Source organism: Rosa rugosa, chromosome 4 (genome assembly GCF_958449725.1).
Source record: "Rosa rugosa chromosome 4, drRosRugo1.1, whole genome shotgun sequence".
Taxonomy (NCBI): domain Eukaryota; kingdom Viridiplantae; phylum Streptophyta; class Magnoliopsida; order Rosales; family Rosaceae; genus Rosa; species Rosa rugosa.
The window spans coordinates 31,946,633-31,971,630 of record NC_084823.1 but is presented as its reverse complement, the minus strand read 5'-3'; the positions used below and the strand labels follow the sequence as shown (position 1 = coordinate 31,971,630).

General features: G+C 38.3%; 3 protein-coding genes and 2 long non-coding RNA genes across 6 annotated transcripts; 4 read left to right on the top strand and 1 right to left on the bottom strand.

Moving 5' to 3' along the window:
- The first annotated feature begins 1,257 nt into the window (after window positions 1–1,257).
- Window positions 1,258–2,098, top strand: LOC133742901 (uncharacterized). The gene is made up of 3 exons (XR_009862821.1): window positions 1,258–1,672; window positions 1,777–1,816; window positions 2,016–2,098. It is a non-coding gene; the product is annotated as an uncharacterized LOC133742901 (long non-coding RNA).
- A 505-nt stretch (window positions 2,099–2,603) lies between these two features.
- LOC133743930 (uncharacterized) lies at window positions 2,604–2,976 on the top strand. The gene is made up of 2 exons (XM_062172011.1): window positions 2,604–2,681; window positions 2,769–2,976. Exons 1-2 carry the CDS (start codon window positions 2,610–2,612, stop codon window positions 2,949–2,951), a joined length of 255 nt encoding a protein of 84 aa, XP_062027995.1. The 5' UTR covers window positions 2,604–2,609; the 3' UTR covers window positions 2,952–2,976.
- A 2,978-nt stretch (window positions 2,977–5,954) lies between these two features.
- On the top strand, window positions 5,955–6,944 carry LOC133744655 (NAC domain-containing protein 83-like). The gene is made up of 2 exons (XM_062172726.1): window positions 5,955–6,035; window positions 6,081–6,944. Exons 1-2 carry the CDS (start codon window positions 5,955–5,957, stop codon window positions 6,942–6,944), a joined length of 945 nt encoding a protein of 314 aa, XP_062028710.1.
- Window positions 6,945–12,243: 5,299 nt separating this feature from the next.
- On the bottom strand, window positions 12,244–17,942 carry LOC133746428 (uncharacterized). 2 transcript variants are annotated; one of them, XM_062174618.1, is made up of 6 exons: window positions 17,510–17,942; window positions 15,622–16,608; window positions 14,825–15,019; window positions 14,590–14,723; window positions 13,061–13,171; window positions 12,244–12,732 (listed from the first exon to the last, which is right to left on the bottom strand). In XM_062174618.1, exons 1-6 carry the CDS (start codon window positions 17,654–17,656, stop codon window positions 12,678–12,680), a joined length of 1,629 nt encoding a protein of 542 aa, XP_062030602.1. In that variant the 5' UTR covers window positions 17,657–17,942; the 3' UTR covers window positions 12,244–12,677. The 2 variants fall into 2 exon arrangements, with proteins under 2 accessions (XP_062030602.1, XP_062030601.1); XM_062174617.1 differs by having other exon boundaries at window positions 14,590–14,744; window positions 17,510–17,938.
- Window positions 17,943–22,444: 4,502 nt separating this feature from the next.
- LOC133707446 (uncharacterized) lies at window positions 22,445–24,403 on the top strand. The gene is made up of 3 exons (XR_009845120.1): window positions 22,445–22,579; window positions 23,355–23,780; window positions 24,232–24,403. It is a non-coding gene; the product is annotated as an uncharacterized LOC133707446 (long non-coding RNA).
- Window positions 24,404–24,998: the final 595 nt, after the last annotated feature.

Sequence of the window (24,998 nt, the reverse complement as noted above, 5' to 3'; positions counted from 1 at the left end):
ATTCCTACCAACATTTCCCTCCATTCTCTCCCCCCAAATCTATTTCCCTCTCACCAGGCAGCATGAGGAGGCAAAATTGAAAATTTTGAAGTGGCATTCAGACGACACTTATATGTAAAACCATTGTCTGATGGCTTGTACATATGCATCGACTAATTGCTTATACATGTGTCCATGCCAAATGAGCCCGTTTACACAAAATATACTTAAGAAAAAATGAAAAAAACAAAGCCCTAGAAGAAAGCGGCATTCACTCCACAACTACCTCCGACACTGAGAGACCCTTACAAACGCCTGCCCTTTCTTCGACATACCTCGACCTCTCTCTTCTTCACAAACCCTGACCTCTCTCTCTCCTCGACAAACCCTTTCTCGATAGACCCCAACCCTATCCCTTCTTCGACAAACCCCAACCAAAGCTATCTCTCTCTTCGACAAACCTCGACCAAAACCATCTCTGCCTCTAGCGATCTGGGCAGCGATCTGGTTACTCGATCTGGGAAGTAGTGAAGGGGAAGAAAACCTAATGGGTAGCCTCTAGGGTTCTTCAGATCTTTCGCCGAAGGTGGTTATTGCTTTCGGGTGGAGTTGAATCAGAGAAAGAAGACCTCGAATTGCCAGGGTTCGAAATCGGAGTCGGATTAATTAGGGTTAGGGATTTGCGTCGATTTTGGACAGGCTTCAGGATTTTGATTCGAAATTCAGCTATGGGTAACTGGGATTTGAATTTTGTGGTCTCAGTATTGGATTCGAACGTACATTGGAGCTGTGGATTTGAGATTGAAGGCAAAAATGTCAAAATTTGGGCCAAGAAGGTAACTAAGTTGCTACTACTTCAATTAAGAGATCAATAGTGGTTTTGGCTTTACCATCTTCTGCGATTGCGAAATGAGGGCTTGGCTTTGGGGGTTTTGGTCCTGGCGAGGCTCGTCCACCATCTATTCGCAGCAGGCGTGACTATGGGAGGCTGCATTGAACAAACTGAGGATGTTGCTTATAGGATCACTGCTAAGGCCTCGGATGTTGCGCATACTATGTATGCTGTTCTTAATTATGTGAGTTGAGTCTTTCAATTTTCGAATGGCTGGGTGTGTTATTTGTTATGTGGTTTTTTTTTTTTTTTTGTGAAAATGACAGACTGTTGTACCCAATGCTCTGCAGATATCGGTTATGGTGGTGAAGACAGTGGTCATCAGCCATATTTTATCTGGGATTTCAGTTGTGGTGAGCAAGTTTTGTTCGTGTAAAGTCCCTGGTTATGTGCTTGGTTTAGGGCGTTTGTGATTGTGGTTTGGATTTTGGTTGATTGGTAGATTGTATCTTAATCTCTAATGAGCCAACGACCACAATCTGGTGCTCCTGCTCCCAGAAAGGCATGGTGCACTGCCCTTTGTTAAATGTGAACCTGTAGTTTATACAATATTACTGATTTGCTTTGTTTTGACTCAGAGGAGGTTCATACCAAAAGCTCGCCCAAAGGCTGAAGTTAAACCGTATAAACTCCTCACTTTTTGTTCAAACCAATGTACTTTATTATTGATTATCCTTTTCTTTTCTGGTTAATTTGAACATGACTCACTTGTGTTGTTCTTGATGTCTCTATAGTGACCCGGAGGAGGAAGAGCAAGCTAGTCATGCTGAAAAGGAGAGGGAGTTGCTCAGACATTTCCATGTATGTATTACGACACTGATTGATTAGTTTGCATTGATATGATCTCGAGTTTTGATCCCAATATCTGATCGTTTGTATGTTTTGTCTTGCTTTGTGTCTTAAAGGAACAATCTTTGAGGGCAAAGCTGAAAAACGAAAAGAAAGGTAGAGGCTTTTCTCAAGTGGGTTTTTGAGTGGGATGTTGAAGAAGGATTATACCAGATCCTTCAATTCCTTGCAGAACAGCCTTGGTCTAAAGTGGGTTTTTGATTTTTTTTTATTGTTTGTTTCAATTTTGATGTCATTTCTAAATATAGTGGATACTGATTATTGGAGTGGATTGGATTGTGTTGTGGTGGTGCAGGAACAAACTGGATGTTAGAGAACTTGCAATTCATTTTGGGGTGTGTTCGAATCATTCCTGTTGTGCAAAAGGTTTATACCTGTAAGTTTTAATTTCCTTTCTGCAATGCAGTTTTCACGTTGACTGAAGTTTTAAATCTTGAGATTGCAATTTGGATTTTCAGTAGCGAGGGGGTTTATTGATTGGCATTGAGTATAGTTTTCCTCTCTTTTGTTACTCACAAAGAAGTAGAATTTGAAATTTTTATGATTTTGTTATGCATCTGATTTTTCTGTTAATATGATCATAATGTTTTAGCTAGTTAGTTGATAAGAGTGACTTGATCTTCTATTTATCTGTTTTCGGAAAAGTTATTTAATTATTTCCGTTCTTTTTCTGTTTCTAAGATTTTAGTATGAACCAGGGGAGTAATGAAATCGCTTCTCTATGTATCTGAATTTTCTAGTTTACTGATTATTTATAACCAGGTTCCCTGATACCATATTTAGAGTAAGCATTTCTCTTCGGAAAATGAATTTTAGATTACAAAAACTGTGTTTGCTTTCTAATACGTAGTCATTGATCGTCTTTTCTTTGGTGTAGAATGCTGTGGATATGGCGCTGGCAGATTCGGAGTGTAACAAGCATGAGAATTCCGAATTGAGATTGTCATGTTTCTGTAACAAGGTTGGTTGTCTTGTATCATAATCATTCGTAATGTGAATTCCTTGTTAGCTAGATCATATGGTTCAGTATTATGTTCCGGTTGTGTAGGCTTTAGTCAATGTTGGTGCTGATTTGGCAAAACTAGTTCCTGGCCAAGTGTCCACTGAGGTAGATGCACGTCTTGCTTATGACACGCATGGAATTGTAAGGAAGGTACTGGCTTTTCTTTGTAACTCAACTTTTTTCCTTTTTCTTTTCAAAGATGATGCTAAAGCATTGGAATTCTATTAGCTTATAACTGATGTTCAAGAATGATATGTTGGTTGCTAGTCTATTTCAAACTATGAATGCATCCTGATTATACTCATTTGTTCTTTCTTCTTTGTTGCAGTTACTTTCACAAATGACAATTTGAAAAGTTTTGTCATTTTGTTATTGTATTAAGCCTGTCATGGTTGGTGCAGTAGTTCTGCGTTGAACTTTCATATCCCCCATAATATCCGTAGATTCAATAGTTTCTAACTTAGGTGGCTTTGTCATTGCAGAAAACTCTTTTCCTCTGCAACCCTTTTTTTTTTCTTTGGTCCAACATTTGCATGTTAGATTCAGACTTCTACGCAATGTTTTAAAAAGCGCGCCTTAAGGCTTAGAAAGCGTGAGACACTGTAGAAAATGAGTCTGTTTGCAGGTGAGACGCAGAGGTGGACAAGGCGCCGATGAAGGCGGAAAAGGCAGCCAAAGCGCGCCTTAAGGCGTCTAAAGCGAATGCCTGGGAATTTTTTTTTTCTTTGGATGGTTTCGTGTTTCTTTGTTATGTGCAATTGGAATTAAAATTTGGATTTCGTGTTATAAGCTTCTGTTATTATCTAATTCAAAAGCCTCTGGTATTCAAAAGATATGCAGGATTTTGTGTATTTATGTGTATATGGTTACTGCAATCAACGGCCTTAAATGGGTATCGTACAAAACATGTAAATAGATTTGAGTAGCATCTCACCTACTGTGCCTCTAGCCTCCTAGCTATGCATATACTCTGTTATGGTAACAAAACATGTAAATAGATAGACGTGTAGGTGCTTGTGTGTATTCTATGATAGAATATCCAAATGGATTTAATGAGGCTTGCAATGTTAAGTCGCTCAGTAGCATCTCTTGTACTTTAACCCTCATCAGAATATTGATCAAATCTTTTCTGTTTTTTAATTAGGCTTATTTGTCCTTACCGTGTAAACAACATGTCGAAGACACCTCTGCTTCCAGTGAAGAAAGAAGTAACAGCTCCCTCATTGAAGTTGAGAATATAATATCTGCATTTAGAAATCTGAAGACTGCAGACAAGTAAGTTCAGAATTAGAATCAACTTTTACTTTTACTTATGCTTGTGTTATTTTTTTTTGGAGTGACTTGTTATAATTCCTCTACAGTTGATATTTATCAACTGTAGCTGGAGTCCCATTGTTAGTAACTTCAGTGCTATTCTTTTAAACCTTTTATAACATTACATGGTTTAGAAAAATGGAGATTTTGCCACTTGGAAAAGAAGCATTGTTTATGGCAGCTACTATCATATCGGCACAGTCATCTTGTGCTCAAGTCTACATGGTGCTTGGACGAACTTGTGCAGATTTTGGAATGCAAGGAAAGACATGGGCAGATCGTTATACCCATTTTTTACAGAATAGATCCTTCACAAGTACACCTCCAGAGGGAGAGTTATGCAGCTACATTTGTTCAACTTGAAGAATGTTTCAAGGACAAGGTGCTCAAGTGGAGGGATGCTTTGACAAAAGCATCCAAACTAGCAGGGTTTGATTCATGCAATATCAGGTAACCTTTTAACTTTCTAGCAGTAATGCAAATATCTCAATAATCCGGATTGTCTTCAACTATTAGTTATTTGTTCTTGGTTATTATGCCAGCCTTGAATCGAATTAGTGGAGTTAGTAGTTAAAGATATTGGTTTATATAAGACTAGTTCTATATACATGTTTTTGGGTTACAATACATGTTCAATATATAAGACTAGTTCTATACATAAATACAGCTAATTTATACGTAAGGCTTACGCCTTACGCCTCAAGGAAAACGCCTTGCTGAGGCTCTCCCGAAAACGCCTCGGCTACGCCTTAGCCTTTTAAAACATTGCTTCTACGTCTACGTACTGTAATTAAGTCTTTTGTCATAGACAAGTGAAATAAGGGCGATTGATAAAAATGACTGATAGCGACACCAAAACAGAGATGAGGTAACCATTGAGCGAGAAAGCCAGAGACTAGAGACCGAGGAGAATGGCAGATCCGGAGATTGAGGCGAAGAACTAATCGGCGTCTGTCTGACTGATTTTTGAAATTTTTGTAGATCTAGACAATTTTGGGGCGGGTGGTGAACAACTTGGGAGGAGAGAGATGAGAATACGAGAGGGAGAGAGATATTTTCTTTTTTGGAATTAAAAAATTATTATAAATTCTTTTTTGGTCATTCTTGGTATTAAAAAATTAATAAATAGAGAGTTTTTTTTTTTTTTGAGAGAAATAAATAGAGAGTTTATTACTTAATGATGAAGAAAAAGATTCATCAGTTGGAAATCTAATTGGTCCCCCTAATTCATCTAGAAATTAAGCCGACTCTTGCTCTCCAAGCTTAAAAGTTTCTATAAAACCTAGCTAACATCTCCCACTAAACACCACACTAGTTTCTAAAATCCACCTCCTGTCCTCCAAGGTTAGGGTACTTTCTTTAGCCTCAAATCCCCCGTATATCTTCTTTATCCTCTCCATCGATCCCTTCATCAGTTTCAGGTTCTGTATAGAACAAATCCCAGAATAAAGATCACAAAGAAACCCTAGCGCGCTGAAAGAATTAGGGCCTGTCCGGTAACGTTTTTAAAAATGATTTTTCAAAAATCGATTTTGAAAATGAAAATGAGAAAACGAGAAAACGAGAAAACGAGATTGGATTTTTGAGATCCGAAAATGTGTCCAGTAGTTTATTCCGAAAACAATTTTCAAAAACGAGAACAGCAAAAAAGCATCCGGTACTACAGTATGAAAATACAACAAAAAAACGAAAATGTATACATATATCTCCGTGTTTTCTAAAATATGAGAATGAAAAGGTGAAAACGTCTATTTGTCGTTTTCCTGTTTTACGAGTAAAATAAAAAATCATTTTCAATTTTTATTTTCTGTATTTTTGAAAACAGACCAACGAACACATTTTCAAGCCATTTTCATTTTATAAAATGAAAAAGATGACTTGAAAACGTTACCGAACGCCACCTTAAGTTTTCAATTCATGGAGGATCATATGCTTCTGCCTGGCCATAGGTTTTGCCCCTTGGAGGATGAACTACTCTTGTACTACCTTAAGCCCAAGGTGAACGGGAAGGAGGTACCTGGAAAAGAGTCCCTTATTTGCTAGTTGGATCTTTACGGCGACCAAGAACCATGGAAGATATGGGAAAGATTCGAAGCAAGACGGGCAAACGACTTGAGAAAGAACAAAGATCTCTACTTCTTCACCCAAAAGAAGAAGGTCAGTGCAAAGGCCTCGCGTATAAGTCAGAAAGTTGGGAGTGGTACTTGGAAAGGCCAAGCCGCAGCCAAGGACGTATATCTTCTGGATGAGAATCAGAAACCAACAACCACTCTTCTTGGTTTCAAGAAAACCTACACCTATCAAAATAAGCGTTCTGTGCATCATGGTCGCTGGATCATGTATGAGTTCGAACTTCATAAGTCGCAACTCCTGCCCAACAAGATGAACGACTATGTTCTTTGTTTACTTAGGAAAAATGATCAACTACCGGAAAGGAAGCGAAAAAGGCAACAAGAAGAGGAGATGCTTGAGGAGGACTATGTTGAGGGTGGTGATGGAGATAATGATTTGAACTGCGATCCTGCATTGTTGCTGGAGGAGCCGCATGAGAAGCGGCAATGCCTCCTACCTTGCTCCGATAATAATGTGGCAGCACCATCATTGGAGTGGGCTGAACTAGAACAATGGTTCAACCAACAATTCTTGCAGCCATTAGAAGCTGGAGCAACACCACTAGAAGATGAGCCAGCTGTTTCTTTGCAAGTGTATGAGGACTTGGGAGTACTGCAACCCCATGACGAAAATCTAGAGCAGCAAATGGGAGATGAAGTTGGTGTCATGGCACAAGGAGAATTAGTCGATGTGTATGGTGGGAATTTGAGTGATGTTATCGTTGGCGAAGACTGGGCCAAGTCTTTTATGGAAGACCTAATGAATGATGAGCAGCTAAATACCATGGAAGACTAGGCCAAGTCTTTTATGGAGGACCTAATGAATGATGAGCAGCTAAATACCATGGAAGTGGGCAACTGCATAAAATGATGGTTCATATTTGGGTAACCTAATTGGCATTTAGTTAGTTGACATTCTTTCTCTTTTACATTGATCCCTATGAGGTTCAATTCATGTAATTTTGGACGGGTTGAGGCATTATGTCCCCCCAATTGTATCTTTCTTCAATTTAACAAGTAATATGGGTGTGAGGGCCTAACCCCCCAGCTAGACTGGGTTCCAGCCCTCAGTTAATTAAAAGATTTCCAATTTCTTAATTATCAAATGACAGTACTAAGTAGAGCAAAATGTAGGTCAAATGGTTGTGGTAGTGATTTTGTAGCTAGTTTAAAGTTTTTATAGATGTATATGATATACTAAGTAATGAAACTAGTTTCTGTCTCACAATGAACTTGAATATGAACATATGTATATGATGCTATTTGTGCCCCTTAAGTAGTTGGTAGCAGTCGATATTCGATCTACTTCTGGTATATATAATAATTAGTGCAGCTAGTTGTACCTGCAGGCCCCGTTTGGATGGCAGGAAATCATGGTATGGAATGGGAATTAATTTCATTTTCCATTCAGATGTGTTGTTTGGTTGTAATTAAAGATTGGAAAGGAAATAAAAAATAAGATTTGACTGGAAATTGACTCCCTCATAAAGCCTGAATAGAATTACCTAGTCATGGGTGGTATTCTATTTCCATTTCCCACTGTCAAAGGCAAAATTACATTAATTATCCCTCTAAAAATTTATATTCCCCACCAATATTCCTTATAAATTGATGTACTTTAATTAGTAAAAGGGCGTTATTGAAAATTATAATTCTATATTTCATTCTTATGACTTACCAAACACTACAATAGACATACTATTGAAATACTCGATTATTTTTCCAAAAAAAAAAATTTCTCCTCTTCCTCGAGAAACCCTAACACCCAAGACCGGTTCCTTTCCGAGTGATAACTCGAGCTCGTCCGGCGGCGACCCGACCAGTGTGGGCCTCCGGCCTCGCCGGCGTTGGGATCTGCTGCCGGACGGGTCTTCGACCCGATTTGTTTCATGAGGGCTCCATGGGTGGTTGAGCTCGAGGTAGGTCCAGGCGGCTTGCGGCTTGTGCTCTTGACCGGCGGCGTGACTGTGCTAATCAAGACCGGTGTCTGGTTCTGAATCGGTGGTGGTGCAGACAGGGGGATGCTAGACCGACGCGATTCGGAGTTGGGCCTTCACGACGGCGTGCGCTGGGATGGCGTGGTGCGCAGCGGTTCGGGTCACAACGGCGGATGGTCGCGGTGGAAGGTCGCGGCGGGTGGTCGTGGTGGCCTAAATCGAGGCGGCAAGGGCCATGGCAGTGCAGGTCGGGCGGAGTCGCCGGGCGGGTGACGTACGACATGTCGTCCGGGATGATGGGCTGGGGCCAAGGATGCTTAATGGGCTCTGGAGTTGAATTACCATTTTGGATGCTCTTGGGCCTACAAATTGGGGCTGGGGTGTTTTCCCTAGGCCCATCTATATGTTTTTAGTTTATCTATTTACAATAATTCCTTGTATTAGGAAACTAGGCATTTTTATGCTCTATGTCTCTCTAGCGTCTCTGGAGTAGTACCGAAGGAGGTTATCCGCTATTTCTACGTCTTAGAATGTATAATGAGTAGGACTATATGTATGTACCACCTGTGGGTACTACCACTAGCTTCTTGTCTGTCTATCAGCGGAAGGGTATGTGACGGCCTATTCTGACTTGTGAGGAATATAAATGTTGAATTTCATTCAAAAAAAAAACACTACAATAGAAATGAAAAATTAATTCCAAAATTTAATTTCTAGTAATATTCCAAACACTCACATGGAAATACCAAATCATATTCCATTCCATATCCGTCTGGAAAGGAAAATAAATCCTTTTCCAATTTTGACATTCCAGCTAACCAAACGGGGCCGCAGTGTTACGGAATGATGGCGTTTGTTGAAGGGATTCACTGTCATGATTGGACACAGAGCTCTGGGATCTTCTAAGGGATTGGGACTGAATTGGCTTGTGGGAATGATACAGTATTTATTACAATTTGAAACTAGTTGTGTTCTTGGCACTATCAACTTTAAGTGTTTGTACAAACCTTGACCTCTGTGTAAAATTGAAAAAATATGTTACACTGTTTACTATCAGACTATAAAAATGATCAGACCAGAAAGTCTAAAGAGGATAATTAAAATCTCATCAAGAAAAAAGAAAAGAAAAATGCTCATGATGATCCCAAGTAAGAAAACAGAACTAAACAGGTTTCATAACATATATATCACTTCAGTAGCAAAAGAAATACTACTGCAGTGTTGCAAAACAGGCAATCAGAACTGGAATCGTCCTCCCAAGTTGAACATCAAATTCCAAGAGTAAACAACACAAGGTTGGAAAATGCTGAGACCCTACATGAACCCTACAGGTGCTATCGAGGTCCTATCAGCTGGAAATTAAATTCATTTCAACTCGGCATTTGTTTCTGATGTACAATTAGTACCTAATAATCTGGTGGTCACTTTATCATTTAGTTGCCTTCATTCTCATATCTCAATGCTACCAGTAAATTAGAAATGTCATGCATAAACTATCGGTGGTTCCCAATAGATATATGTTCGGAACAAGTCAATGGTGAGCACATGACATTCTGAAATTTACCAAACAGCTAGCTCTCAGAAAAACTAGTTGTGCTTGCAGCATTCCAAAACTGGTTACCAAAAGAGAAAAGAAACGTGAAGTAATTCTACTTTGAAATTAAGAATTATCAGTCCAGTAGAGAGCTTCACACAATTGCCATAGGAAGTCAAATTTTAGTACAAACCTTCCTTCATCTTCCAAACCATTTTGATCTGCGGTTTGCACTGGTTCCGTAAATTCAATATTATTCCTAACTCAGTTTACAAAGTCATGCAATTTAGCAAGGCAGTTGTCACAGCCTCTTAAGCTTTACCACCCCAACTCGTCCTTCAAACTTCTCGATCAAGTGTATCTTCTCTATCGAATGCATGTTCTTCAGTTGACAATCAAAAAGTACATGGTATACTGAAGTTCTGGGTTAGCTTGTTGACCATCATACAGAAACATATCTTTTTCAAGTTTTAACTTCAACAATCTTTGAGAATCATCTCCGATACAAAATCAAAACCTGTTGTATTTCTTTTCTCTTTGGAAATAAGTGTTAGAGTTAATTCCTTGTTTTTTTTTTTCTGTAATTTGTTATTTCTTTATTCCATCTCAGATACAGCTACCTCTATTCCTAATGTTCTCATTCTTTTGGATCTGGGATCCTTGACAACCCATCGATGATGTATAAAGATCACAGAAAGAAACCACAAGCTGCTTCATCTCCTCAGACTTGGTCGATCTTCACCATATCGTCATCCATTTTGGCCACTATTTTCAAACTCTTAAGAAGTTTATGAGCTTGTGTCTTGGATCCAAGACCAATGTTATCAATAACAGTTGATTCATGTCTTCAGTGCTTCCGAAATACTTTAAAAACTTGACCTTCATCCTCACTGCTATATCAAACAGGATATTCTCTCTGTGTCACTTACAGTGCACATTTCAGGCTTATCAACAATTCATCAATCTTACCCTCAATTGTCACTAATTCATGGAAAGCACGGATCCTTATTGTGACATCATAGAAGACTATCGAAAAATTCACAAAAACTTCAGCTCTGTCCAAATCTGCATCAACATGTGGCCCTACCCTTTTCCTACTCATTTTCTGTTTTCCATCAACTTGAACATCATCATCTTCATTGTCATCAAAGTATTTGAGAGACTTGCTCTCCTCTTCTTCCGCTGCCATTTTATCAAAGGTTTTTTTTTGAGTTCTAAAGCTATATCCATATATATAGATGGAGTTCCACCTTGTTGGGACTTGGGACATCAAAAACACACTCTCTCTCAAGCTTCTCCTTCTCAAGATAGCTTTTTAAAAGTGTCCAACATAATTGAAGAACTCGTCACATAACTAAATGCATTCCTTATGGAAGCAACTGATTTGTCCATCATCTTAAGTCTTGATCTCACTATGAGGTTCAAAATGTGGGCTTCACCTAATAACACGCAGGTACTGGCCTCCTAGAACATGTGGTTTCTCGCCACCACTCATCTTCTTATTCCTAATGCAATCAAGTGCAACTTTATTTGCACTTGCATTGTCAACAGAAATGGTTAACACTATCTCTACTTCCGAATCAATCAAGCATGCCTCCAATAACTTTCCTATACTAATGCCCTGGTAATTAAGAATAACACAAAATTAGTTACGTATTCTTATTTCAACCACCATAAATAATATGGGCAGTTAATACCATGTAATTTATATTGTGAATGGATATTTGTGTATCAGTTGTTAATTAAGCAAACACAGTAAGACCTCAATTTCTTCTTAAGCTTTATTTTTCGCATCATACATTGGCAAAAACATTTTAACTATCACCCTCCTAGATGGTATACCTCAAACCTAGGGTGAGCAACTGAACATGCCTAAATCCGTTCCTTTCAGTTTTACTGAAAGAGAGTTCATCCATAGGTCCATAACTATATCATCTCAGTACCTGCTTTCCTACAAGTTCTTGAGTTCACTTTGTCATCACTACTGCTTTATTATCAGAAGAAGTAAAAACTTGCCGCCCTTTTTCTAAATCAACTCTACCCGGATAAATTTTGCATAAATCTTCTAGATGTCTCCTAAGAGTACTAGTACCATTTCCCTAACAGTAGTTACACTTGGCTCTTTTTCGAGTACCAACCTCAACTTGCTTTCCATCAATGGTGTTCATGATAGGTCTGTCAAACTTTGAGAAGTGTTCCCACACTTTCCTCAGATGTTGTAGAAGAAATTGACTTCGCTTCGACTTGTTTGTTTTGAATTTTGGTGGGATTGTTTCAACTCTTTGGATCTTTTTTGTTGTTGTTGCAGACAATGGAACGATAGTATTCTCAGGTTCCTGCATCTGGGGTTGGGTGTTTGGATTTGCAGAGGTCGATCGATGGCATGAGATTTGAGAGATTGAAGTTGAAGTTTGGGTGGATGGTGTTTGATGTAATGGTTGAATTGAGTTTAGATGGTTTTGAGAATTTATTTGATCAATTTGGGAAGGGGAAGAACACAACGGAAGAGTGGAGAGAATTTGAGTTTTATATGGGAATCTAGCATTTCGATTTTATATGGTAGAGTGATTTGTGTGGACTTGCCAAACAGCCAATAATATGACCAAATTCAGTGTGATTTGATTTTACGAACAGAAAAATAGTACGGAGTTACTTAACAGACATCAAATTTTGGCCGACATAATATGTGCTTCCATTAAGAACAAAACCAAAACCCTTTAGAATCAGGATCAATGCACAGAATTTTAGATACAACGACATAGCCTCTTTCACTCCCTCTTTCTCTCTCTCTCCGTCTCTCTCTTTCCCCCCTCACAGTCTCTGCCTTCCCACGATGGAGATTACTTGCAGTTCAGTCCGTTTCTACTAATGTTCCATGTTACACTTTGCAATGAAAGCAATTAATGGCAAGCAGCCATGATGATACAAGCAGAAAAGGACGGAACTTCAAAAGGAATTATACAATTCTAACAGTTTTTGTTTCCCAGGTAGAAAGCATATCATTGCTCAATAATCCATCAACGCAGGTCTTCGGAGGCAGAGTGCAAAATCACCCCTCTTAGTTCTCTTCAGAGGTCGATCTGCAGATATCCCGGCGACAAAGTGGGCATACCCTGCATACCAAATATAAGATAGCAATTTTCCAGTATTAGAGGGATCAAAATGTCAGAAACAAGCATCATCATATCTTGATCTTATGCTAATGGACTAGAGATCAATAACATATATTGAACAAGAATGGACTGATAATCATCTCTCATATCTTTTCTAAGCCAGCTCCTACGGAAAAGAAAATTATACATCTCAAAATGTGCTATGCAATCAAGTATGTCTTCAGTGATATTAGTCGCAGTAGAAGATTCATATATATATATATATATATATATATATATATATATATATATATATATATATATATATATTCATGTCTCTATTCCAAACCTGTGAATCTCCTTGAGCCACTTGTCAATACAAGCTTTATGAAATTCATGATTACAAGGCAGTATCCGCATTTCATCTCCTTCTTCATACTCCACAAGGCATATGTAGCATCTGGTAGATTAGAGGATACCAAAAGCAAAGAAATTAAGATAGTGCCACAATATAAACAAAAGGCATTTTACGATCTTGTTCTCAATCAAAATCATTAAAAGAAACGGAAAGAGTAAATGAAGACACTGCAACCACGTCCCAAAAATCGTCTTTGAAAGAGAAAAAAAAAAAAAAAACTGTTTATCAAAAGAGATAGATAATACACCTCCAGCTACCCTATTTCAATACAATTCCAAAGTTTCTACTACCACTGAATGCAAGTTTAGATAACATCCACATGCTATACAAGTCAGTAACTGTTACTGAACCTCACTCTTTCCTCATTACGCACGAGAAACTTGCAACAAAGTAGGAAATGAATTGATGCCTTGTGATATATCTTTCCATGGGCTTCGACTAAAGCCTTGAATCACAATATTGGTATACCAGCCGTTTTCTTAGAGCCAGTATTTACTTCTAATGCAGCATACCATAAAGAATCTCTTTCTTTGCAATCACCAAAGCTACTTCCAAAGCACTGCCTCATTTCTTTTCATAAAAACTAAGGTTGAGATGTAGAAAGAGAGATGCAGATATGATCATAACCCAAAGTCACAAGGGTGGTTGCAAGAAGCTGCTGAGACTAGAGGAATGTTTTTTTTGGGAGGGGAGTTAGGAAAGCTGAAACTCTGGCATTAAGCTGTTGTATTGGCTCTTTCTGGATGAATCATTTACCAACTAGAATTTAGTCAAGTCCTGAGGTCCCTGGGAATCCCGTATGGTCTGGGGTTGAATACCTCAAACGTATATAACTGTTTGATAGACTTTCCGGCCTCTCAAAGTTTGCTAGGGTTCAGGGACGTACCTTTTTTTTTTTTAATCTAATCTTGTGAATCTGGGTATTAAATTAATCACTTTTTGTGTCCAGGTACGTAATTGATCGGTTGCGTTTTGCTATGAACTAGCCACTCATGATGAAAGCCCTATTATTGTGTGTACCTAAACTAGCTAAATTGGTTGCATCAAACAAAAAAACTAAAACACCAACAGTCTTATTAATGTTTGTATCAACATCAAGTCATGACTACAAGCTCACACAAGACAAAACTAAGAACGTAGCTCAAGTTACCAGATTTAAGAAAATAATAATGAAAAAGAAAAAGAAGCTACTGACTTGGTAAACTAACTAAAATTATTGTTTACATATCCTACAATTTTCAGTGTCTAGAGCATGTAAAGGAAAAATGTCCTTGGCTAAATTAATTGGAATGTGTCAATCACTAGCACAATTTGAAAATGCCACTGCCTCTCATCAAAACAATGCAAGACAGAAAAAGTCTTGTAATCAGGGAACACAAAAATAGAACTAAAGCAACCTGTCCGCAGAATCTACAGTAAATTGAATGTTATCTAGTAGATAAACCAAGTAAGATACTTACTGCGCAGCCTCTTCATGCTGATGTTTTTGCAACTTGGAAAATAATTTGACAGGCAAAGATTCTACAACTTCATTAGGTGCAGGAACAGATCCAATTGAAGAAACAGAAGGTCGGGAGGATAAAACCACAGATTGCTGGTGAATTTCATCCAGAACCTAATTAAATTAAGTATAAAGGGTTCAACTTATGCAATAAGAATGGCTGAGGATACTGTAATCATATACATTAACCTTACCTCAAACAAAGCCTCAGCCAACATAACAATTCGGGATATGCTTGCCCTAGCACTGCTGTTATCATTTGGATGGGCATCTCGGTTACTTGAACGACATGTACACCGACCGGTTCTCTGCTGACCAGATAATATACAAGACCTCTCATGTCCAGACACATTTTCAAAACGGCTCCCTAACCGCTGAAGTGCACGAACCTGCAACAAGTGGCGTGTGTATCAGATGACCAAATGAGTAACATCTAAAATTATAAAGTTCATAATGGAAAACAGAAGGCATGGGAAAACATCTCGAGAACAGATAGTTAAGAGTTACGCAGCATGAATAAGTTTAGATGCTGCCTTTAAGTTCATAATGGAAAACAGAAGGCATGGGAAAACATCTCGAGCACAGATAGTTAAGAGTTACACAGCATGAATAAGTTTAGATGCTGCCTTTAAGTTCATAATGGAAAACAGAAGGCATGGGAAAACATCTCGAGAACAGATAGTTAAGAGTTACATAGCATGAATAAGTTTAGATGATGCCTTTAAGCACAGTCTATAGTTCTATATCAAAAACCAACCACCAGGAACAATAAATTTAAAAATGTCCATAGAAAGGCAGCCAACTGGTTGGCGCACCAAGACCATCCACATATGGGATTAAAGTAGGCATAAGGCAGTTAATTTAAACTCTGCACAGAAATTACAGACCTGTGATCAAATAGAAAATCACATGACTGTGGGCTATACATTATTCAATACTCAATCTTACCCCAAAGTATCAAAAGTTACTCGGAACAGGAATATATACAAACCTGAGATCTAATTCTTCTCCTCCGCTCGAGGAAATTTGATCTGTGTTCGAGTAGATCATGATACCTGGCTTCTCGAGGTCTTATTGTTTCCGCCTCATAGTCTTGGTTGCTAAACAATGAATTCGACATATTGGATGCAGGATAACCAGACCCATTTTGCAAATTTACAACACTACTTTCAGGTGCCAATGTCCCTGTATCATCCCCCTGATTTGTATCTCTCACTTCTCCCTCTTGTTGCAAAGAAGAAAATGCTAAATCAGACAAAGATGATCGACGAAGAACCCTGTCACGAAGTCTCCCAACACTTAAGGTTCTGCTAAAACGAACATTTCGTTCTACAGGTTCCTGAGATCCTGGGTATCTGTTAAGTACCCCTATTATTCTACCATTAGCATTTCTGCCATCTTGTATAGAAGAATTTGTCTGATTATCTTGCAAATTGTCAGAAAAACCAGATTCCACATTATTTAATCCTAAACTACCAGAAGTGTCTTCAAAAAAATGTGTAGGAGTCCTATTAACCAGTGATTCTGGAAGAAATTCACAACCTTCTCGACTTTCATCTCTACCAACCAAACTGGCAGAAGGTCCCGTTTGCAGATGTAGGTCATCATCATTATTCAATACTGTGACACTTGTTGATGATACAGGATAAGACCCGGCTGACCCCAAACTGGTTGCTCGGCTTAGCCTGAAGCTTACATTGCCAGGAACAAAACTAAAACGGGAAAGGAAACGACTTGAAGGATTCAAAGATGGAGCAGCAGAATCTTGAGCAGAGCCGGGACCAGTTCTGGAGACAGTATCAGTGATGCTAGCATCACCCCATTCATTGAGTTCAGCGTTTGAAGATATACAAGGCATTTCATCAGATTGTTCAATGTTAACCTTTCCGAAATACTCCTTTGCACGATCCTGCTCTGTGACGGTCTGGTTTGTGCAAGGAGCAATAATTCTACTTCCTTTGTTCCGATGTTCACAGACCTACACCATGAGTTGCACAACTGTCAGTAAATAACTGCTGTCCAATTAGCCCCACATCAGTTAAATAGATGAAAGTTATAAATAACCCCTTATTAGAAAGATTAGCCACGGACTACATTTGAAAAGGAGGATCCAAGTTAGAACACAAGGCTCTATAGTGCAAACTTGTTGGTGGCTGTTAAACATTTTCATCAATAGGCCTCTCTTGGAAGAATATATGTCTTATATGATATACTTGAGTTTGACATTGTATTCTATTGTGGGTTTAATTTAGTCTAGCTGGAAGTGCATATGCGATTTGCATCAGAATTAGTAAAAAGCCTCCATATATATGGCTTGAATTCAAAAACATTTCTTACTCGTATAATATGGCTTCCGTATACAGTTTAGAGTGGCAATAATAATAGGATATAATTTTGGATTTGATGCATATGTAAATTCTTCAAGCGTGATCGATACACTAACTAAAAGACGACAAATGGTTTCCACACCAAAACTTTTGAAAACGTTTATCTTGACCATGCTTTAAACTCCTCCACTGAGGGCACTGACCTTGACAGCCAATCTGGTGTCGAGAACTCTAAGTAATCCAGCGAATGAAAATCGAAAACTAGTTGACCAAAACAACTTCAGAGAACAAAATTTCCAATCAATGGGGCCCCAAAGGCAATCAATGGGGCTACCAAAGACTAATTGACCTGAACAATGTGATCCTATAGGAAACCACCATTTCACAAAAAAAAACCACATCAAATTGCCAATGAAAATTCAAAAACGATTCCAACCAAATTTGCGTTCATGCTTCAAAATCCAACACAAATTTCTATGGCATTCCGTAAGATAAGTCCATTAAAATCTAGAATCACATGCATATCTTTGAATTAAAGCGAGAAAGAGTGACCTGCTCGTCATCGTCGGCGTGGCGAGATCGAGATTTGATTCCGAGACAAGACGAGCGGAACACTCTGCCGGCGATGGATTTGGATCGCCGCCTCCGACCAGTATCGCCGGACGACGACGACGTGGCTTTGCTGCCGCTCGATCCCATCTTCTCTCTCTATCTCTCCTCCAAATCCAATGCGCCTAGAAATGCGATTCAAAACCGCGGATTTGGGATCTGGAGGAGCATTGGATTTTCAATCATATTTATTTACGGCTTAAAAACAAACAAATCTTTGGATAGAGAAAGAGAGAGAGAGAGGTGGCAGTGGCTCAGTAGATAGATAGATAGAGAGAGAGTAAAACTTATTAGTTGCAGCAGAAGAGAGAAAAAGAGAGAGAGAGAGAGGAAGGCGCTTTTGAGGCTTTTTTTAGCCAAAAGCTCATGTGTGTGACTCGTGAAATCAGAGAGAGTCTCTCTGCCTCTTTTTGCGGGATTTCAAAATTCCTGCCTTGACCTCATACGTAGTACGTAAGGCTAAATTTGAATCTCCCCTATGTGAATTCCTAATTTTTCCATATTTGTCCCTCCAATGAACGAACGGTTATCGGGGTCACATTTGAGCAAATATATGATTTCCCTTAAAAACGTCATTCAATTATTACATTAACTTACGTCATCTTTAATATAAAAAAAATTATTAATGTATTTTCGGTGGGTATAAGCCGCGAATAATAATGCAATTCAGTCCATGTCTGTGTCTCTAGCTACTTCTCTTTTCTCTATCTTTTTTTTTTTTTTTTTTCTCTCAAATTTCTCTCCCTAGCATGGCTCTTGTATGTCGGACTCACTGTGGTTATCCGAACACGAATATCTAAAGTTAAAAAATATTATTATACATCAATCTTTTCACGTCTTGCTCGTATGATTTTCCAACTCATATCGCAAGATAATGAAATTGCAAACCAAAAACTCTCTGCTCAACATTGCCCTAAGCCTCAAGCACCCGCCATTCTCGCTCAATTTGCAATTGATATTGCGCTCTTATGTATTTTCTGTCAATTTACTTTTGCTGAATTTGCTGAGTTTGTGCTTAGCCTCATCTATATTAACCCAAGAACTTGACTCAAGAAGACAATTACAAGGCTTGACTAACACACACCTATTAGACTTGGAAGTCCAAATACTCTCCTTAATTAAGAAATTAGGGAAACTGTTTGTTTATATGTGTGCTTAGTATACTAACATTTTCAATGTAATTCAATTTATCCCATAACTTGATCCCGATAAGAAAACCTCTTTCCTAGATAACACCAGCCACCCTCTCTTTCTCATTATTTCACTCTATCATGTTTAGCCAAACCCGAGCTCATATTTCTCTTGCTCGGAGAGCAATGCTATTTTTAGGCTCATTGATATGGCCTTAGGGGTTACGACTCGGAGAGGAAGGTTCTTCGGGTGCTGCCTAATGTAGTGCTGGTGAGGAAGCATACTGGGGTTGTGGTCGAATCGAGAGGGCGGTTTGTTCGGTCACTGGGTCCTAGGTTCCATTTCTCTCTTTGTGCAGGAGGGAGAAAATCTAGAACGTGCTAAGCACCCAGCCCCAGATGGTGAACATTCCAGAAATGGTTTTCGAGTCCAAAGATGGAAATTGGTTTGCTTCCGAATAAGTAATAATGGCTTTTTAGGTTATCGATGTGGCTGTCAGGATTTTAGGGTTTTTCAGGTAGAGTTTATGATTATGTTAATAGCCTACCTATTTGTTAGGGTAGTGCAGTTATTGTTTTGACTTTTGCATTGCACATCTACCAAGTTAGTTGATAACATGGGCTGCTTTTAATCTTTCTGTTAGGGTTTCATGTAAGGCTATATGGCCTAAAACTGTTGTTCAATAAAACTTAAGTCATTCTCCCATTTTGATACCGAGTTTGTGTTATCAATTCAAACTTAGTAATAATCTGGTATCAGAGCTCCCTCAAGGGGCCTGATAGAGTGTGGTTAGGAACTGCAGTTTCCTAACGAAGGTGAGAAAGAGAGAAACAGAAGGTGAGAAAGAGTGAACAAGAGATGTCAACTGCAGGAGGCAGCTTTGTCCAGCTGTTAGTGCAAAATATGTTTTGTAATTGGCATTTCCTAGCTCATTATCTAAGACTCTTGTATCTAGTTTTTAGTCTCTGTCTCTTTGATCTTCAGAAGAATGTTGTGCTTCAAGTTCTATGGATCTTCCCTCCTAAACATCATCAGGTATAAATTGCATTCATATTGCTTGCTGTTTTTAGGATTGAAGGTTCATATCTATCCTAGATTAGGATGAGACCTGCATTTCAATCCTGTGTGTCTGAGCTGAGCTGGCAGCATGTTTTAAGCTTGCTTCATTTAATGTGTCTGATCTTAATCAAGTGAGTTATCTTTATTACACATATCCAGTCAGCCCTAGCTCGGGTCTTTCCATATAAATAGGTTCTCACTCTCAGCTAGCCATAGACTTGCATCCAGAGAGCACTGTTCCTTATCGGTTTCTCTCATCCTCAGATCTCTCCAGAAATGCATTGAGCCAAAATCTTCTCTGATAATGTCTTGGTAAGCTGTTCCATGTCTAGCTTCCAAAGTATTGTCAAGCCCAGAAAACCATATCTTTAAAACACCATCTGTGTATGTCTTCTTGTGTGTTGCATACATGTCTTTGTGCCTTGAGAATTGAGATGATTGACGATGTTGTGGGAGTTGTGCCATCTGAAGATTGACAAAGGAGTTACAAGTTCAGCTGGTGAAGTCAGTAGCAAAGCAAAGACAGAGCTGCCTTCTAGATTGAGTCTAGGTAGATTGAGCATCTGTAAGTTCTTTATGTACTGATTTCTTATAGTGGATTTGTTACCGGCATAGTGCCCGCAGTTGTTTCCCTTCTCTAAGGGTTTTACTGCGTCAACAGATTTGGTGTTTGTGTGTGATGCTTTTAGCTTTTGTTGATGGTTTGGTAAATTGAGAAAGTCATAACCTTGTTGCGATTTGATTAGTGGTTTCGATTAGGATCGAAGTTATTCTGCAATCCAAATTTAGGACTGAAACCACACTCTGGAATCCTAAACCATAAGTTAAAGTTGTTGGCCAGATTTCTTATCACTTTAAATAGTGGCATAAGTACCCATTCTGTAATTACACCAGCCTGCAATACCTAAGTTTGATGGCCACTACGACCATTGGGCCATGCTCATGGAGAATTTTCTCAGATTGAAAGAATACTGGATTCTCGTGGAGACATGATATGCTGAGCCAGAGAATGAAGCAGAAGTCACAGAAGCACAACGGCGAAAGCTAGAGGAGATAAAGCTGAAAGATCTGAAAGTGAAGAATTATCTCTTCCAGGCCATAGATCGAACAATTCTGGAGACCATACTCCAGAAAGATACCTCCAAGCAAATCTGGGACTCTATGAAGAAAAAGTTCAAAGGGAATGCAAGAGTCAAGAGGTCACACCTTCAAGCTCTCATAAGAGAATTCGAAACCCTAGAGATGAAATCCGGTGAAGGAGTGTCAGAATACTTCTCAAGGGTGATGTTAATGGCAAACAAGATGAGAGTCCATGGGGAGCAGATGCAGGATGTCAGAGTTTGGCAATTCTCTGTCAAAATGGGATGTGTAGAATATATCACCCTCAACGTGTTTATCTTCTAATTTAAAAACTGCTTTACTACATTGACCACGCCAGAAAATCCATCAGGACTTGGCGCCTTGGAATGATGCATTCTCTTCGGATCTCTTGAGACTTCCACCCTGCGATCTCATTGTTTAAACCCCAGCTCACCTCGTCGAACACTATCATGGTAATAAAACTCAAAAACACCATCACCAATAGCCGGCCTTGATGTTGTGAACAAATTATCAAAATAATGGAGACAATATCTTGCAGGGTTGATACTTCAGTGCACCACACACTTTCATTAAAAAGACTCTTCAAAGTATTCTTTTTCCTCCGATTAATTGCCTTTTGATCAAGGACAAGGGTCATGTGGGTTGGGCTATACATTTGTAAGTTATGTAAACCCATAATTTCTCAGTATATAGCCCAGTTAATAAAAAAAAAACATTCTATTTTTATTCAATCATAATTCATCCTACGTTTCCCACCAATTAGATGAAAGTCTATTTAATTATGTGTTAATTGTCCCATAATCTTACTATTTTTATCATTTGTAAAATATTTACTTACATTTTTATCATTTGTAAAATATTTACTTACATCTTATTCACAAAAAAAAAAAAAAATCTTAACCAATATATAAATGCAAATTTGGAGCATTCATCACATTTTCGGACCATGTTGTTTTTCTTTTATAATCATTTATACAGTGCTAGTGATTTTATTTTTAACATATTTATATTATTTTACACATCCCTTGCCCATTACACATTGAAGAATTTTATGAAAGAAAAAAAACATTGTGGTTAATTTTTTTAAATGAAGTTCATAAGGTAAATTTAGCCCAAGATATTTCAAATTCCTGGCTCCGTCCCTGCTTTTGATGGAAGTATTTTGATTTCACATCCCCTTCTGCCAACCATAAGACTCTAGAACGTTACTGCCAAAAAATCTATTCTTTTTGTATCAGATCATGCAGTGTATTTTCTAACGTAACTTTGTCCTCAGATGGAGGAGAGGAGAGAGAGTTATAGTAAAAAACAGAAAAGCATATGTCGCACTTATTTTTTTATATCATCTTGCAGATTCCCAAAACGACTCTTACTCCAACTAATCAACAATCCTTAGTGTTTTAAATCTTGTTAGGGCCTGTTTGGATATAGGGATTTAAGAATGTGGATTTGGATTTGGAAGGCCCAAATACAAAGTAGCTCGTTTGGTACAAATTTTGCATCAAAGATTTGGATTTGATGAAATCAGCCCACTGATTTCATTAAACAAAATAGGGAGATTCTAAATACCTAGGGTACCCTAGTTATTTCAAATCTCTTTCTCTCTCGCTTTCAAACTAGCGGAGCTCGTTTTCAAAATAGCGGAGCTCGCTTTCTCTCCTGATCTCGTCTTCTCTACAAATCGCAGAGGTTGGGCTTCGGTTGGTGTGAGATTTGGTGAAGGTGGTCTTTCTTTCTTCTCTTAATTTGATCGTTCATCTCTTAATTTGATCAGCCATAGTGATAATGAAAGCTGGGCTAAACGATATGCTGCTCGATTTCAATGGTGAATGTTTGAGTTTGATTCGTAATTTGCTTGATTGCTGAGAAAAGTAAATGAGAAGTTAAGTCTATGTGTTCTGTATTGGTGATAGAGCATAGTTTTCACTTCGTTAAATCTATGTGTTCTGTATTGGTGGAATCTCTAGTGCTTTTGTTTTTCTTGGGTTTTCAGAGCTAAAAATAGGGTGGTTTAGTTTTTGGTTAGTCTTTAGATTCAGAGCTGCACGCCATAGGGTTCATATTAGACCTCTCTCTGATGGGTCTCCTTTTATTTTCTTTGACAAAGATATAACTTCCAAGTCGCTAATTGCTATTTGAGATTGACCCGGTGAGCATGGTTGGTCCAAAGTGAACCCATATTTCGCAGAATGTGGCTTCCAGTAGCACTTTCTAAGTTCCTAGTCTTGCTGGCAATGCTTTCACTCTGTAGTGAATACTATTCAAACTTCAAATATGGGATGAATAATAGTGTGATCAATGGGGCTTATTGTTTCTATTCTGCATTAAAGTTTTTCTACATGGTAGTTTGACCTCTTCAGTATTTGTATTAACATTATATATATGGTTGATGCAATGTGTACAGCTATTTGGTTTTGCAACCTGTTTGTTCTTTTTTTTGGTTGTTAATTGCTTGACATATCATGCTTCTGATTAAATTTAATGCTGATGTCAGTAGCAATGAAGAAGATATTAGGTGATCAAAGTAAATGAAGAAGATGTTGGAGATGCTGAAGAAACTATGGAATTTGAAGCAGAAGAAGATAAAGTGATGTGACTCCCAATTCACATGCCACACATGCAGCAACTTCGACTTGTGAATCACATCCTCCAAATAAGAAAAAGAAAAAGGATCCACTAGCACAAGCAATTGGTGATGTGACCAACACCTTGAAAGAGTTTATGGCAGCTCAAGTCTCCCCACAACTCAAAGGAGAGGATGTACATGAAGTGGTTTCTAAAGTAGCAAACCTCAGCAAATTGCAAGTCTTCAAAGATGTACTCATATTGATGAGTGGTAACCCCGAAGAATTTTCTCTACTGAAGTCTCTTAATGATACTGAAAAGAGTGAGTGGATAAGAATGCTCATATGGCAATATGAAGGTATGCTTGTTCCCACTTTGTCTCATGTTTCATCTGCTGAATATACTTTAGGTGGTTAGTTGAAAGTGAGTCTGTGTTTCACTATGTTTAGTATGAGTCTGGTTATAAATCAGTAATTCAAGGGAACAAGTTCTCAATTTTATTGGCTCAATGGTGGATATAAAGGCGATATAAACTGTCCCAAAAATCTTTTGGCCAAAAGAAAAAAAAGTTACTTCATCTTTGTGATCTGTAAATACTCTACTCTTTACTGGTGTTTGTCTTGGAGTATAGTGCAAATGTAGAAGCTATCTAGCTGCACAAGCTATATAACAACAAGGTTTTGTCCCCTTTTCTAGGGCCACAGCTCGTACTTTTTGCATTTGATGTGTGCACTGATGTACTCATGGTCCTGTTCTTTTCTATTTAACGTTTTCTTTTGTAATTCCTTTTCTTTGTTGATTGTTTTCAGGGCAACTAAGAAATTGAGGGTGGAGCATGACAATTTGAATTTTCATGGGATGGAACTATGGAGATGAAAAAGTTATTATTATTATTATTATTGCTATATTTTTTTGAGAATATAAGATGAAACACTTCGGATGTGTATAATTGAGGGTATGAGACGGAATTATACTGATGAAACACATATTATTATTATTATTATTGTTTACTCAAAAAGCTTTAGCAGAACACAAAAAGAAAGACTACAAGTATCTGCATATAGGTGCAGTACAAGTAGGAATTCAACCCTTGACCAGAAATGGTCTCAAAGCCTCTGTTTTTGTTGCTCTACGTGATTGTAGACACAGAAACTTTGAAGACTCAATTTTAGGACTAGTTGAATCAAGCCTTTGCAATGGACCTATTCACTTTGAATGTTTTCCAAACTTTCCTGTGTCACTAAATGATCCAGGACTTTTAAAAGCTTTAACCTTAAATGTCAAAACACATGGTTATGACATGTCTCCAGGTGTTACCCTTGGCTGTCATTTACCGAATTCACTACAAAGTGATGAATACTCTGTTAAGTGCAAAAGCAAAGTCTACAGATCTAAAAGGTCAAACTCTTTTATTAGAAATAGATATGAGAAAGTCAAATATTGTCATACCCAAAATGATAAAGTGGACTGACATCGAGCTACCCTCTGAGTGGAAACTTGATGAAGCAGTTCCTCGGTTCCTCCAAAACCCATAGAAAGCCATCAAGTAGATTATATTTCCCAAAATTCTGATGGA